Below are 15,108 nucleotides of genomic sequence, written 5' to 3'. Positions count from 1 at the left end.
CTAACCCTGACTACAGAAGAACGAGCTAGTCTTTTACTTCTCTTCAGACCCTGCCGTAAAGTGCTACCATTAGAAAACCCTGAACTCAGGTGCTAGGTCTTCTACACTTGTCTCTGCATCTGCCTTTTAAATAATTAACACCTTCATTACCATGAGATTTAAATAAACTGTATGCCAATGTCAGCCCAAGTCTTTGTACATAGCTTTTGTGCAAAACTTGTTTTAACATAGGAGACCCAAAAAATTGTAACAGCCAAGCTAAACTATGTGTAAAGCCTAGTCCGTTTCATTGCATCAGCCCCTATTTTAGATGCCTTAACCACATCCTCTGGCAACAAATTTCAATGCAATCGTTTGTTATTTAATGATGCTGGTTTTGCTTTTTTTTTTTTAGTGGTCATGATGATGTCATTTCTTGATATTTACAGGCCATTCTCTAATGGTTAGCCCAGTCTAATGGCATTAGAATATACTATCTGCTGTAGGGTATTTTTTTCCTAAAGGGCTTCTTCTATGGTTAGGTGTTTATAAATAGTAAATTTAGCTCTTTCTTTTTTCAGCTAATTAGGGTTTCTTGAGGTACAAGGCATCTGTGTTTTCATTCCACAGGTACTATTGCTGGTTGCCTTTTCCAATAGAATCAAATATGTCAACAGCTCACGATAACACAAAACCTACGTGGAAGATACAAGACATATCAGGAGGGATTGAGAGAATAATAGGGGAAGCGGTATTTTTCTGGCGTTTATCCATTAAACACCTAAAAAATCATTTGCATGAGGAATGTTATTAGAAAAAGAGTAGAGAATAAAACAAAAAAATTTCATCATGCCTCTGTATCACTCCATGGAGTGACCAAACCTTGAGTATTGGGAACAGTTCTGGTTGTTGCCTCTCAAAAATGATATAGCAGAATTAGAAAAGATATATAATGTGTAAACTTCTTTGGTTACTACAGAAAGTTGATATATTAAGAATATAATAAACATACTGGAAAGGTTACTAAAAGTATTAAGGGGATGGAATGACTCAAATGAAGAAAGGCTAAAGAGGTTAGGGCTCTTCAGTTGGAAGAAGACAACAAAGAGGAGACATGATAGAGGTCAATGAAATGGTGAGTGAGTGGAATAAGTAAGCAGGTTATGTTTTCAAAAAGTACAAAGATTAAGGGGCACTATAAAGCTACTAAATAGAACATTCAGAACAAATTGGAGAAAATAGTTTTTGACCTAAGTCCATTAACCATTGTTAACAAATACCTGGAGGAAGTCATTGCATATCACTGGGAATAAGTAGCATGAAATCTTGCTATATTTTGGGTTTCCGCCAGGTACATGAGACTTGGATTGGCTGCAGTTGGAAGCAGGATACTGTGCTTGATGGAATTCTGGTCTGACCCAGTATAGCAACTTTTATGTTTATAGGCCTAACATTGACATTCACACTTCAGGCAGCCCTTAACACATACTTAAAACTTTAAATAACTCAAACAACATTTTCTTTTTTGGAATAAAATTTAGCTGCAGCTTTATTTTCAAATATTAATAAAATTCATTTACTTAACATCAACTTAGTAACATATCATTCTTTCCACCAGGTTAACTTCACAATGCGGTTAATAATGTTAAGCCCTTCGGTAACGAACTGGCTCACTTTCTCCCCACTTCACAGTGTGATTAATAATAATGTTAAGCCATTCGGTAACGAACTGGCTCACTTTCTTCCCACCTTACCCCCCTCCCCCATGTGACTTACGGTACCGTCAAGCCACCTCTTACTCATGGCGGTTCCGCCCACGAGTTCATTTTCATTTCATATATTTCATAATATTCATTTAACCGCTTCTGGTGCCTCTTAAACCCCTCATCCAGGCACCCCTTTCCATTTAAAAGCTGCTACTCATGTACCCCCAAATCCTCCCCACTTTCCCTAACCGTCTCAAAACCTCTGTCCCCACCACACACTCCCCACACCAAGGGTGGGCTGGGATGGGTCTTTCAACTCCCTCCTATTCACCCTAACCCTCTCCTACCTAACTAAAAACTACTTCTGAGCGCCCAAATCTTCACCCTATCCTAACACTTCCCTTCCAGCCAATCCTATCCCTTTTTTCCTACCCAATCCCCTTCCTCCCTTTCCTGTTGATAACCTAACCACTAACTACTTCTAAACTTACTCCCTCCTGCAACACCCCCTTCCCTTTCTTATTCTGGCTGCCTTGGCTTCAGCCAATGTTAACACCCTTACAGCTTAACTGTGAGGGCTTCCTTTAACTGGCAATTTACTATGCATGTTAAAGTTTTAGCTCATTTATGAAAAAAAACATATATATTAGTATGAGTTTTAGTGCATTGGAACTAAAATGTGTAGTATAGTTTTTGTCTCAGTTAGTGGTAAAGCTCAGAATCTTAGTAAACCGTGACCAAAAACAATACCCTGCCAATCAAAACACAAACTGTTATTAGAGAGCAAAAATATGTTATACCCATGTAGGCCAATATTTCAATTCCTCAGTCTGCATTTGTTTTGAATACTGGCTGCAGCATTTATATTATCCATTGATTTTTCAGCACTGCTATCCAGATAGTGAGAAGCCCTGCATTTGCATGCAGTGTTGTCTCTATCTGAATGTTGTTGATAGTAAAATCACTAAGGGGTCCTTTTAATAAGGTGTGCAAACAGATTTAGCATGTGCTAACAATTAGCGTGCCCTAATTAATAAGACAGCCATAGGAAACTATTGGGCTTCTTATCAGTGAGCGATAATCATTAGCATGCACTAAATCCATTAGCACACCTGAGTAAAAGGACCCCTTAATGCAGATAGTTCTCCGGATATAATTAAGACTGACATTTTTCTGCTTTCCAGGTAACTCACCTCTCTACCCTCGCTCTGACCACACAACGCTATGACACTGTTTGGTTAACACTGAGGTCGTCTGTAAGGATATTCAGTGTTACTACCTGAATAATGCCACTGAATGCCCACAGATAATAGCAGCTAAGGGACATATTTGCATAATAGTGGTAGTTATCCAGGTGATTCCCTTTGAATATCATCCAAAATGTTTTCTGAAAAATAGAGGTGTGGTGTGAAAGCGATTGGAGTAATTTCATCATTTTAGATAGTCTTTTGGACTGGAAACCTCTGTTTCTATTTCTAATGTAATAGTGTGAATGGAAAACACATGTTATTCTCATATCTAATGAAGAAATAAGTATGGCCTCTGCACTAAAATTCTTATTTTTTTGCATTACAGCACAAGTTCATAATTTTGTTGCAACATGGCACTGTATTGACATTATCCCTAAATTGGATCTCAGTTGTACTGTTTCAGAGTTATATGGGAAACATATGTTCTTTACAGCCGAAACAGCACTTTATTCTGTCTAACACAAGTGCATGTGCACATGCTGAGAAATATCACCTCACAGAAAGTATACAGGTGTAAGGGAAGTTGACTCTACCTTGGGGTTAGTCAAACTGAAAATTTTGTTGCCCACCCTTAGCTTCTTGTTGCAATAGAAAATGAATAGTTTCTGTTGACATCTACTTATCCAAAAGAAAGTATATTCAAATGTTTATTCATTTCATCTTATAATTAGAACAAAGAAGACTTTATTGTCTTGTAGTTTAATATATAGTGGCTATCAATAGAAATCAAACAAAATAAAACAAGGAAAAGAAAATAAGATGATACCTTTTTTATTGGGCATAACTTAATACATTTCCTGATTAGCTTTCGAAGGTTGCCCTTCTTCCTCAGATCGGAAATAAGCAAATGAGATAGCAGATAGTATATATGAGAGAAACATCAAAGCATTACTTTGACTGTCTAACAGAGTGGGAGGGTGGGGGTATGCATGGGGACATCAAAGCATTTCATTGATATTCTAACAGAATGGGTGTTGGTAGGTGAGAGGAGGGTAATAAACAGAGAAATAAACAGAGAAATACAGCTTTATGTTTTATAATGGCTACCACACCTCTCTATATATAATGGCGGAAGGCACTAAAATGGAACAGTTGACCATTGGTGGGCCTTATAAATATAGCATTCGGTGTTATCCCACATGAATCTCTGGTGCTGATATTCAGTAGGCTGGTGGCTTATTAAAGTTATCCAGATAAATTATTTGATTATTTTCAACTGGATATTCAATTGACTTAACTGGACAAGTCTGACTACTGAATATAACAGTTATCTGTAAAAACATATCTGGATAACAAGAGCTAATTTGATGGCACAATTTATTCTGTTAAGTTTAGCTAGATAGAAGTATCTAGCAAAATTAAAACCTCAACCCCAGAACTTTGGTCATCTCTTCCTAACCAAATAATTTTTGTCCTGCCAGGAAGTTTTAAGAGGTCAAGATTTGTCCAGTTAGCTCTTGAAGTTACCTAGACAACTCTTTTGAATATTTGAATATTGGCCTTATAGTTCTCTAAACTCTCAAATATTAAGAATGTCCATCATATGTAATCTCCTAACAACTCATATCTTCTTTGCTATGTGAGGTACTATCCAGTCAATATTCAGCTAGCAATGTTCAGTGGGTTCTTTTTTAAGCTCTGACCATCGCTGGTCAAAATAAACTTGGATATTCAATGCTGGGTCATTTCCGGACATCGGCCATTGAATATGCAGTTATGATTGGACATATGCACCATTTATGCAGGTCCCAGCTAATATTTAGCCAGGATCCACATGGGACCTGCACAAAGGCTGGGGTCCATATAAGGTAGGCTGATGTCAAGCAGTAGTACAGAAAGACTTTTATGGTCTGTGAGAACAGACTTCTACGTTCTGTGACCAGAGGATAGCAGGGACAGATCAAGAACAAGTTTGCGTTTTTTGTGTTACATTCACCTAAGGGTTGATAGCGAGTAAGATGTCAGTTTGCAACATTGTTGGATTGCTGGTTTATTCAAATATTGACAATAAATTGGACTATCCAAAATTATAAATCCAGTCAGGGCAAGTCTTAGGCAGGGATGACAAGGGCAGTTGCTTAGGGCCTCGCACTCCCAGGGACCCTGCAGCAGCCTTAGCATCTCCCTCCTGCTCCCTGCTTCAGCCATCATTGCCATCTCCTGTTCTCAATCTAACAGCCTTAGTCAGCTCTCTCCTACTCCCTTTCAGCTCCCTGTAGCATTGCCTTCTTCAGTCTGGGCCGCCAGCAGCATCAGTGAGGTAATCACACTGTCTTTGGCTACTGGGAAGCTTTCTCTCTGTTGTAATTTCCTGTCCCGCATAGGCAGGACACTGCAACGTAGGGAGAGCTTCTGGGGCCACCAAAGGCAGTGTGCATACCTCTCTGATGCTGCCGGTGGCCTGGAAGCGGTGTTGCTAGCCGGAACTAAAGAAGCGGGTAGGTGAGAGCTGAAGGCGGTTAGATTGAGATGGCCGCTCAAGCCCATGAAGTTGGTCTCCCTTTTCCTCTCCTCCACGTACCCATCATCCCCTTACCCAAACAATGCAAACAAATCTATTAGCTGGTGTATCCACATTGTTTTTCTTTATTGTTGGTAGCATGTTTAGTGGGCCTCACTTATGTTTTCAAAGATGCCGGCTTGAATTAGTGTAAGAATGTACACAGAGGAAGTATTGGTTTTATCTAATTAGTTCTAATTTGTACTTGTGTCATTTGGAGGGGCTGGTTTATAGGGACTCATTCTATTCTGATGTTTTCACCTAGTAAAGGGCCACCAAAACAGACATTATGAGTATCAGGTGCTTAACAATCAGACTTACTATTTATAAGTACAGTTTAGAAAAATCATTAATTAGGTTGAGACCTGGAACATTTAACATCTTTTTTCCTGTGCCTACATCAAAAGAAAAAGATGGCAAGTGGGAACTTGCTCCTTTTGCTTTGTGGAATGCAGTGGTATATTATAAAAATGAATTCAGCTGCCAAAATAGCAGGCCTATCTTTGGCTGGTTTAAACTTAACCAGCCAGCGATGAATATTGACTTGGCCGGTTAAGTTGAAGCCGGCCAATAATAAACCGGATATTCAGTTCCAGTCACCAGGTTCAGTACTGACTGCAGGAGGCAGCCTGGCTAACTTCCGTGGTCTGCATATCATCCCCTTAGTGTTTATACACCTAACTGGGGATATTCAGCAGGAGATAACCAGTTATCTCCCACTGAATATCCCAGTTAGTGGCTAGTCACTCACTGGCTATATCACACGACATAGCCACTTACGCGCAGATATTCATGGCCAAACTAGCTATTTTGAGTGGTCAAAATAGGCCGCTTTAATAGCAGGCTTATCTTTGGCTGCTAAAAAGTTAACAGGTAAGCGCTTAATATCGACAAAGCCGGTTCACCTTTTAGTGGCCAAAATAAACCTCCACAGCACCTGAAAGGCAGACGGTGGTAGAGCTGGGCACCTCTCAGCTGAGGAAAGGCTTAACAGGGGTTAGGCTGAAGCCAGCATTCCTCCCCCTGAGGGTCGCCTGACCCACTACAATCTGGTTTTCGCCCTCTCCACTCAACCGAAACTGTGCTTACTAAAATCTCCAATGACCTATTACTGGCTAAATCCAGAGGTCTATATTCCATCCTCATTCTTCTTGATCTTTCCACTGCTTTTGACACTGTCGATTACAGCATACTCCTCGATACCCTGTCCTCACTTGGATTCCAGGGCTCTGTCCTTTCCTGGTTCTCTTCCTACCTCTCCCTCCGCACCTTCAGTGTTCACTTTGGTGGATCCTCTTCTACATCTATCCCTCTGCCTGTCGGTGTACCTCAGGGTTCTGTTCTTGGTCCCCTCCTCTTTTCTATCTACACTTCTTCCCTTGGTTCATTAATCTCATCCCATGGCTTTTCCTACCATCTCTATGCTGATGACACCCAAATCTACCTTTCTACCCCTGATATCTCACCTTGCATCCAAACCAAAGTTTCAGTGTGCTTGTCTGACATTGCTGTCTGGATGTCTCAACGCCACCTGAAATTAAACATGACCAAAACCGAGCTTCTCATTTTTCCCCCCAAACCCACCTCCCCACTCCCCCCGTTTTCTATTTCTGTTGATGGCTCTCTCATTCTTCCTGTCTCCTCAGCTCGAAACCTTGGGGTCATCTTTGACTCTTCTCTCTCCTTCTCTGCTCAGATCCAGCAGATCGCCAAGACCTGTCGTTTCTTTCTTTACAACATCCGTAAAATCCGCCCCTTTCTTTCCGAGCACTCTACCAAAACCCTCATCCACACCCTTGTCACCTCTCGTTTAGACTACTGCAATCTGCTTCTTGCTGGCCTCCCACTTAGTCACCTCTCCCCTCTCCAATCGGTTCAAAACTCTGCTGCCCGTCTCGTCTTCCGCCAGGGTCGCTTTACCCATACTACCCCTCTCCTCAAGTCGCTTCACTGGCTCCCTATCCGTTTTCGTATCCTGTTCAAACTTCTTCTACTAACCTATAAATGTACTCACTCTGCTGCTCCCCAGTATCTCTCCACACTCGTCCTTCCCTACACCCCTTCCTGTGCACTCCGCTCCATGGATAAATCCTTCTTATCTGTTCCCTTCTCCACTACTGCCAATTCCAGACTTCGCGCCTTCTGTCTCGCTGCACCCTACGCCTGGAATAAACTTCCTGAGCCCCTACGTCTTGCCCCATCCTTGGCCACCTTTAATTCTAGACTGAAAGCCCACCTCTTTAACATTGCTTTTGACTCGTAACCACTTGTAACCACTTGCCTCCACCTACCCTCCTCCTTCCTGTACACATTAATTGATTTGATTTGCTTACTTTATTTTTTGTCTATTAGATTGTAAGCTCTTTGAGCAGGGACTGTCTTTCTTCTATGTTTGTGCAGTGCTGCGTACTCCTTGTAGAGCTATAGAAATGCTAAATAGTAGTAGTAGCAGTAGTAATAATATTCAATGCCGGTTGCCAGAATTTGCCCGCCATTGAATATTCAGGATCTGCACCGATCACAGCACTTACACGGGCTGCCTTCTTCGGATTGAATATCGGCCTCATTGTGTTTAAACCCTGGTTTATAAGGTAGCACTCTCATTGGGGAACAGTCAGTTAATAAGAAACACCGCATAGCTACTTGGATGGTTGAAAAGGAATATGTTGTAATCCTTGTCATAAATGATATGAAAAAAAGCTCCCATTGAGTGCTTGTTTGTAAAGTAAGCTGTGCTTAGAGTTATGCTGTATTGGACCAGTGGAAAACCTGGCCTAGTTTGTGAGTTTGAGCAGGTTCAGGCAGAAGCTTATGTTGTATGCTATTTAATTTAAACTTATTAAAAGACCCTGCATCTTACTGCCTGGTCTTAGTTTGTGTCTCATTGTAGGTAGTCCAAAAAGATGTGAGAGGCTTTCCAGAGCAAAGGGAAAAGCCTTCTCTCTAGGGCCAGAGGGAGCACCCCAGTAGGAGATATCAGTGCTCAAGCACTAATGGGAAAATTAACACATCACCATTATTGCTGAAATAGAAGAATTGGCTATTTCTCTGCAGCGATAAAAGTCGCCTTAGTGCGCAAGAAAGATCCATGCTGAGGATACCACAGGCCAATTTCTAGCGTTGCTTAATAAAAGGACCCCTATGTATGTAAGACTACCACTAGAGGTCTCACCTACCATTTTTCAGCTAGACCCACCAGAGACAGGAGCAGGTAGGGTAGGCTGCTCCCTGGATTATCCACTAGACCAGGGATATTAAGGCTGGCCTGGGCAGGCCTGTTGGAACTTGGGAGAGGGGCTTCTCATATGGGTGAGGTCTAGAGGGTTCAGGTCATGTTGGGGGGGGGGTTTCTCGGGTGGGTTAAAAGGGTGGTCAGGAGGGTCTTATCTTGTTGGGAGAATGGGGGTTGGATCTTGTTAGGAGTTTTTGTGGGGAGAGCTAGAAAATGACATGGGGACAGGGACCCACGGTAACCACGGGAATGGGAACAAGGACAGAGCCCACGAGAACGGGTTAAGGGATGGGGTGGGGACAGGCCCCGCGGCTATGGGGCAGGGATGGAGACAGAGCCCGTGGGGATGGGGACAGATTTTGAAGCCTGTTAATGAACTGGACTGTTGTTTATGTTTGAGTGATGCAGACGATGATATTTTGATTTTTTGGAAAAACAAGCAAACATACTGACCACAAAAGGCAAAATTTGAATGGGGGATCCTGTACATTCCTACTATCAGCACATCTTCTAAGAAGACATTTTCTATTGCAGGTAGGACTGTGGAAGACAAGATAGCTAGACTGAATCCTGAGTTTGTGATTGACTTATTCATCCACAGATTAAAATCATAACAGTCAGTGGCGTACCAAGGGGGGGGGGGGGCGGTGGGGGCGGTCCGCCCCGGGTGCACGCCGCTGGGGGGTGCTGCGGCGTGCGCCTGCTCCTCCAAGTTCGCTAAACTTCGTTCGTTCGCTGCAGCTCCCTCTGCACCAGAACAGGTTACTTCCTGTTCCGGGGCAGAGGGAGCTGCAGCGAACGAACGAAGTTTAGCAAGCTCGGAGGAGCAGGCGCGCGCCGCGGCACCCCCCCCCCCAGGGGCATGCACCCGGGGGAGGGGTGTCCAGTGGCGTACCAAGGGGGGCGGTGGGGGCGGTCCGCCCCGGGTGCACGCCGCTGGGGGGGTGCCACGCGCCTGTCAGCTCTTCGTTTTCATGCTCCCTCTGCCCCGGAACAGGTTACTTCCTGTTCCGGGGCAGAGGGAGCATGAAAACAAAGAGCCAGCAGGCGCGCGGCACCCCCCCCCCCAGCGGCATGCACCCGGAGGGGGTTTCGCCTTGGGATCGGGGGGGAGGGCGTCGCGCTCTTCCGGGGGGGCGCTGCACCCGGGGGGGGGGGGGCGCATCAGCGATCCGCCCCGGGTGTCAGCCCCCGTAGGAACGCCACTGGGGGTGTCATTTCGCCGGAGGGGGGAGGTGTCATCTAGCGGGGGGGGGGGGGCGCATCGGCGCTCCGCCCTGGGTGCCATCCAGCCCAGGAACACCACTGATAACAGAGCTTCATAGGGCATATTTTTCTCCCGCTAGGGCATACAGAACGGATTGTATTTTGTACCCCTGGACATTTTAACAGGGTGGATTAGGATTCCTTGGGGGTAGTAGAAGTCAGCTATTGTTGGGGTTGGAAGGGTAGCGGGTTGTGATGGAGGAGTTATTATAGTTGCTCATTGTTATTATTGTTTTCTATTTGTGATTGTTCCTTTTATTCTTTAACAAAAAGATATAAATATAAAATCGTAAGTGTTCGAGGCTTCTGTAGATGAGGACAGAGCCCATGGGGATGGGGTGAAGATGGAGACAGAACTCACGGGGACGGGAACAAACTTTCCCTGCGTCATCCTCTAAGGAGAGCATTGAGAGATGCAGGCTGCTACTCAGAAGTTAAAAGGGTGCCAGTCAATATTCTGTGCCAGCATCTACATCTCCTATCTAGTTGCTTAGCTTTACAGACACCAGCACTGAGTTTAGCTGGCATCCGCATAGCTTCAAGCTCTTCCCTGACTCTGCCTCAGACCACACCTCCAATGCTGGTTAGTACCGACATTAAGTGGCACTGCCCAGTTAAGTGCCACTGAATATCAGTAGCTGGCCTTTTCTGTGGGGTTTAACCAGGCAGCAGCCTATCCTGCCCAGTTAAATCCTTTTGAATATTGACCCCATATAAGTATTTTGTATTGTTTGAGGGTATGGTGTTAGAAACTATCAAAATAATGATACACTATTTCTGACCATTCATATAAATAGACTATTTAAATCATTTTATAGTGCATAATCAATTTTAGTGTTGAATTGTTATTGTTGCATAACAAACATATAACATTATATGATGTATTTGCTTTATAATTCTGCTTTGTTTTGTGTAGAGAATAGGTGTGTTAATTTGTTAGCACACATTCAATTTTTTTAGCATGCCTGAACAAATTTAGTACATGCTAATGCATGTTAACCTATGAATTAACTTGCTTTATACTGATTAGCTTTGAGTTAATTAGCAGAGGGCCTTATAAGGTTTTATCCTTTGATGCACTTATGTCTTACCTGGCTACAATTCTGAGCACCTCTCCTAGTTCTGAGACGAATAGAAACAATTCATCTTGTTTCTTTCTCCGTTGTTTTGCTGTTTTCTTTTAGGTATCCTAGAGGTTCTACACTGTGTGTTGGTTGAGAGTCCAGAAGCTCTTAATATTATTAAAGAAGGACACATTAAATCTATCATATACCTTTTGGACAAACATGGAAGAAATCACAAGGTATACCTTTGGAGAACACATTATTTGTCAACATTGAAAGCTATTAAAAAGAATATTCCTCAATGTTCTAATTATTGTCCTACTGCAAGTATCACTTTTATAGTTAAAATGTTAGAATCTGTGGTAGCTTTCCAATTACAGAAGTATCTTTAGACCCTTAGATGCTCATTTTCAAAGCACATACACTTACAAAGTTCCATAGTTACATATGTAACTTTGTAAGTCTATAGGCCTGATATTTAGCCACCGGCAGACAGTGCATTTGTTGTCCGTCCACCAGCGGCGTTAAACCTGGATATTCAATACTGAGCTGTTTCCAGTAGCTGGCATTAAGTATCTGGGTTTATTTTGGCTGCTAGTCATTCAAGGAGCCATTCCTGGCTGGGTAAATGTGCTTTGAAAATGAACCTCTTAATATCTTAACCTAACTCAGTCCAGATTTCATAGTGAATATAGTACTGAGACTTGTCTATTAGCATTTGTTTCAGAGCTTAGATATTGGTCAAGGGAAAAGCTGCATTATTAATTCAAGTAGATTTGCCTTCCGTATTTGATTTGGTTGACCATGAAATCTTACTGAACTGCCTAGAAGATATTGGGATAGTTGGAACAGTTTGCCATTGGTTTTACTAATTTCTAAATTGGTCCTACAGAGTTTGTAAAAATGATGTTTTTTCAGGTAACTGAAACCCTAGTTGTGGTCTTCCTCAACATTTTATAGTTTATAATTTATTAGAAACTTACTATATCGCTCAAGTTCACGGAGCAGAGCTAGGCTTCTAAAACACAGAACAGGAAAGGAACTCCAAAATTTCGATAGGACAGAGACTGTCACATAAAAATAGGAACAGAGAGGTGAGAAAAGGGAGAGATTAAGAGATAGTGGGGGGCAGAGAAAAGGTAAAGGTATACTAGGGACACAGTGAAACTCATGTCAGATGATCAGGCAAAATAGTGGAAACTATTATAAAGATTAAAATTACAGAACACGTAGACAAACTTGGTTTAATAGGACAGAAGCAGCATGGCTTCAATCAAGGAAGGTCTTGCCTCACCAATTTGCTTCATTTCTTTGGATGTGGATAAAGATGAGCCGGTTGATGTAGTGTAGCTAGATTTTCAGAAAGCTTTTGACAAAGTACCTCATGAAAGACACCTGAGAAAATTAAGGAGTCGTGGGATAGGATAATCAAGTGTACAGCGCTGTAGCACCATAGAAATTATAAGTAGTAGTAGGCTGCGTGCGTCTGGTAGCGCTATACAAATGTTAATAATAATAATAATAGGAGGAGGAGGAGAAGACATTGTCCTTCTGTGGATTAAGAATTGGTTATTGGACAGAAAACTGGGTTCCAGCACACAGGAGCAGGAGAGTGACAGACTGAGGGATGAGCAGACGCAGGAAGATAAGGGGCAAGGTGTAAAGGGGTGGGAGGATGGTGGCCAAGGTGGGAGAGCAGGGAAGTTGGTGGCAGCCTGAGTGGGGGGGGGGGGGGGGGGGGGTTGGCCCTGTTCTGGACCTGGCTCTGTCTCCTGGTGGCCCTGATCCTGAGAGCTTACAATTTAGGTGAGCCAAATAAGCTTTTAGCAATCACTTAACTATTATAGCAAAACATGCTTAACATGAGAGGGCCAAGATTAGGATAAGTCTGGAATTTTGGATGTAAAAACAATCTCCAGGAACTAGTCTTTAATCAGGACATGAATACAATCTGAGGTGGATCAAGATGCACCAGTTCAGAAAGGTTGTTCTAACTTGTATAGCGCTGCGTAACCCTGGCAGCGCTATAGAAATGCTAAGTAGTAGTAGTAGTAGTCCCTAGGGGCCAGATTCAGTAAATGGTGTTCAAATATAGGTGCTAAGGAGGTTCTATCAAGGTTGCTCTGGGCTGATTGCCCTTGAAAGAATAGTACTTAGAGCGGATTCCTCTGCCCAACTTTAGACACGAGAACTTATTTATTTATTGGGATTTATTAACTGCCTTTATGAGGAGATTCACCCAAGGATAGTGCCAGCTACAACCTGTTGAAAATCCTGGCATACCCCTGGTATTCTATAGCACTGTGCCTAAATATTTGGAACGGTCCTGAATGCTCATGCCTCTTCCATGGCCATGTCCTCTTTTGGGTTGCATGCAAGACACTTTGGGCGTGCAGCATTATAGAATAGCGTGTAGTCAGATGTGCACACAAATCCAAATTAAGTGCCAATTAAGTGCCTGTCAACTCAATTAACTCAATAATTGGTTGTTATCACTCAATTGACTAATTAGTTTGCATATGCATCTGGGCTCTGCCCAAATTTGGGTACCCAACTTTGGGCAACCTATATAGAATCTGGGGTTAAGTGCCTTACAACAGAAGTCATACAGTCTCGCCATCTCTGCATCTCAGCCACTGCAAACTGTAAGTTTCTACAGAAATTAACCCAATGTTTAATTCATGATCTATATTTTATTGTGTTTATGTATTTGTTACTTATTTATTTATTTATTTATTTGAAAAGCTTGATGTACAGCCAAATTGCAAAGTACTTACTGCAAGGCAGTTTATAATTAAAAATATATATATATATATACACCATGGATCAAAAGGTAAAGAAAAGAAGTTGCAATCATCAAAGTAAAAGCTGTAGAATCAGGGACAGTCTCTGGTAGAGAAATGACAAGAGGTAGGAGCATTAAAGGAAGTGTGGTGGTGGGAAGAAGATACAGGGAGAACATTTACATCATTAAAACAGAGGGTACATGCTTATTTTAAAAACACTGTTTTTCAGGTTCTAGATGTATTATGTTCGCTTTGTGTGTGCCATGGAGTAGCTGTACGATCAAACCAACATCTCATCTGTGATAATCTTCTATCAGGAAGAGACCTACTTCTGCAGACACGGCTTGTTAATCATGTGAGCAGGTAACAGAAGAGTTGAAGTATACCTTTGGGATACTTTACTAATTATCAGGTTAGATTATCAAAATCTAGCATGTAATATAACATTTCCAAATATTTCTAAGCTCTTGTTCTTTTTTTGAATGTCCAGTGTTTTCAGCATTGTGACACAAAGCCTATTTTGTATAGGGACAGCGAGGTTGGACAGATGGATCCTCAGGCTCTGCATTGATTACCAATTCTTTAATAAAATTACTGCTAAGGACCAAGAATTTCTCCATGTTGGATCTTCATGAGGGCTTATAACTTCATTTACTGTAGATCAGACAGGAAAATGAGTGAAAGATCACCTTATGAATGCATTGGGATGCCAGTTGGTCTTTTGTAGTGCCCTGGCTGTCTTCCAAGCCTTTGCAATGATATTTTCTGGGACTTTCTTTCACAATATGTGGTCATATACCTTGACAATATCTTGATTTTCTCTCCTGATCTAACTACTCATAGGTATCATGTCCAGGAAGTCCTTTCTAGGCTATGCCAGCACCAACTCTTTGCCAACCTTGAGAAAAATAGTTTTGAACAGAAGCAAGTCTGTTTTCTGGGATATATTGAACAGCATTTTAGCAAAGACGTCCAGGTCTGTACGTTGCTGGTGGTGCTTGTATTTTAGAACAGGATCTGCCAATGTATGACTTGTTCTACAATACATGAGAGATGGACGCCATATGTCAGTGATGGCCAGCATGAATATCCATTTTACAAACTGAAATATCCAAACTGTGAATGAGGATAAACAAGGGACATGGATGTCATTGCGGCAGCATAGGAATGACCATGTTATAAAATGTCCACATAGGTATCAATGTGGAATAGCCTAATGGCTAGAACAGTGGCTTGAGAGCCATGGGGCCTTTATTCAGGTCCCACTGTAGCTGTGTGTGTGTCTTTTTTTTTTTACATTGTGAGCCCACCAGGGACAGAAAAAC

At 42.2% G+C, this 15,108-nt stretch overlaps 1 protein-coding gene across 1 annotated transcript in view; it reads left to right on the top strand.

Annotated features, from left to right (window-relative positions):
• The window catches only part of RYR2 (ryanodine receptor 2), a 908,577-nt gene that overhangs the window by 229,191 nt on the left and 664,278 nt on the right, over positions 1–15,108 (top strand). Inside the window, 2 exon segments of the mRNA XM_030194683.1 lie at positions 11,118–11,236; positions 14,013–14,146. Of these exon segments, the coding sequence (XP_030050543.1) occupies positions 11,118–11,236; positions 14,013–14,146 (253 nt within the window).

Source organism: Microcaecilia unicolor, chromosome 3, assembly GCF_901765095.1.
Source record: "Microcaecilia unicolor chromosome 3, aMicUni1.1, whole genome shotgun sequence".
NCBI classification, from domain to species: domain Eukaryota; kingdom Metazoa; phylum Chordata; class Amphibia; order Gymnophiona; family Siphonopidae; genus Microcaecilia; species Microcaecilia unicolor.
This window is presented reverse-complemented; position numbering and strand designations above follow the sequence as displayed.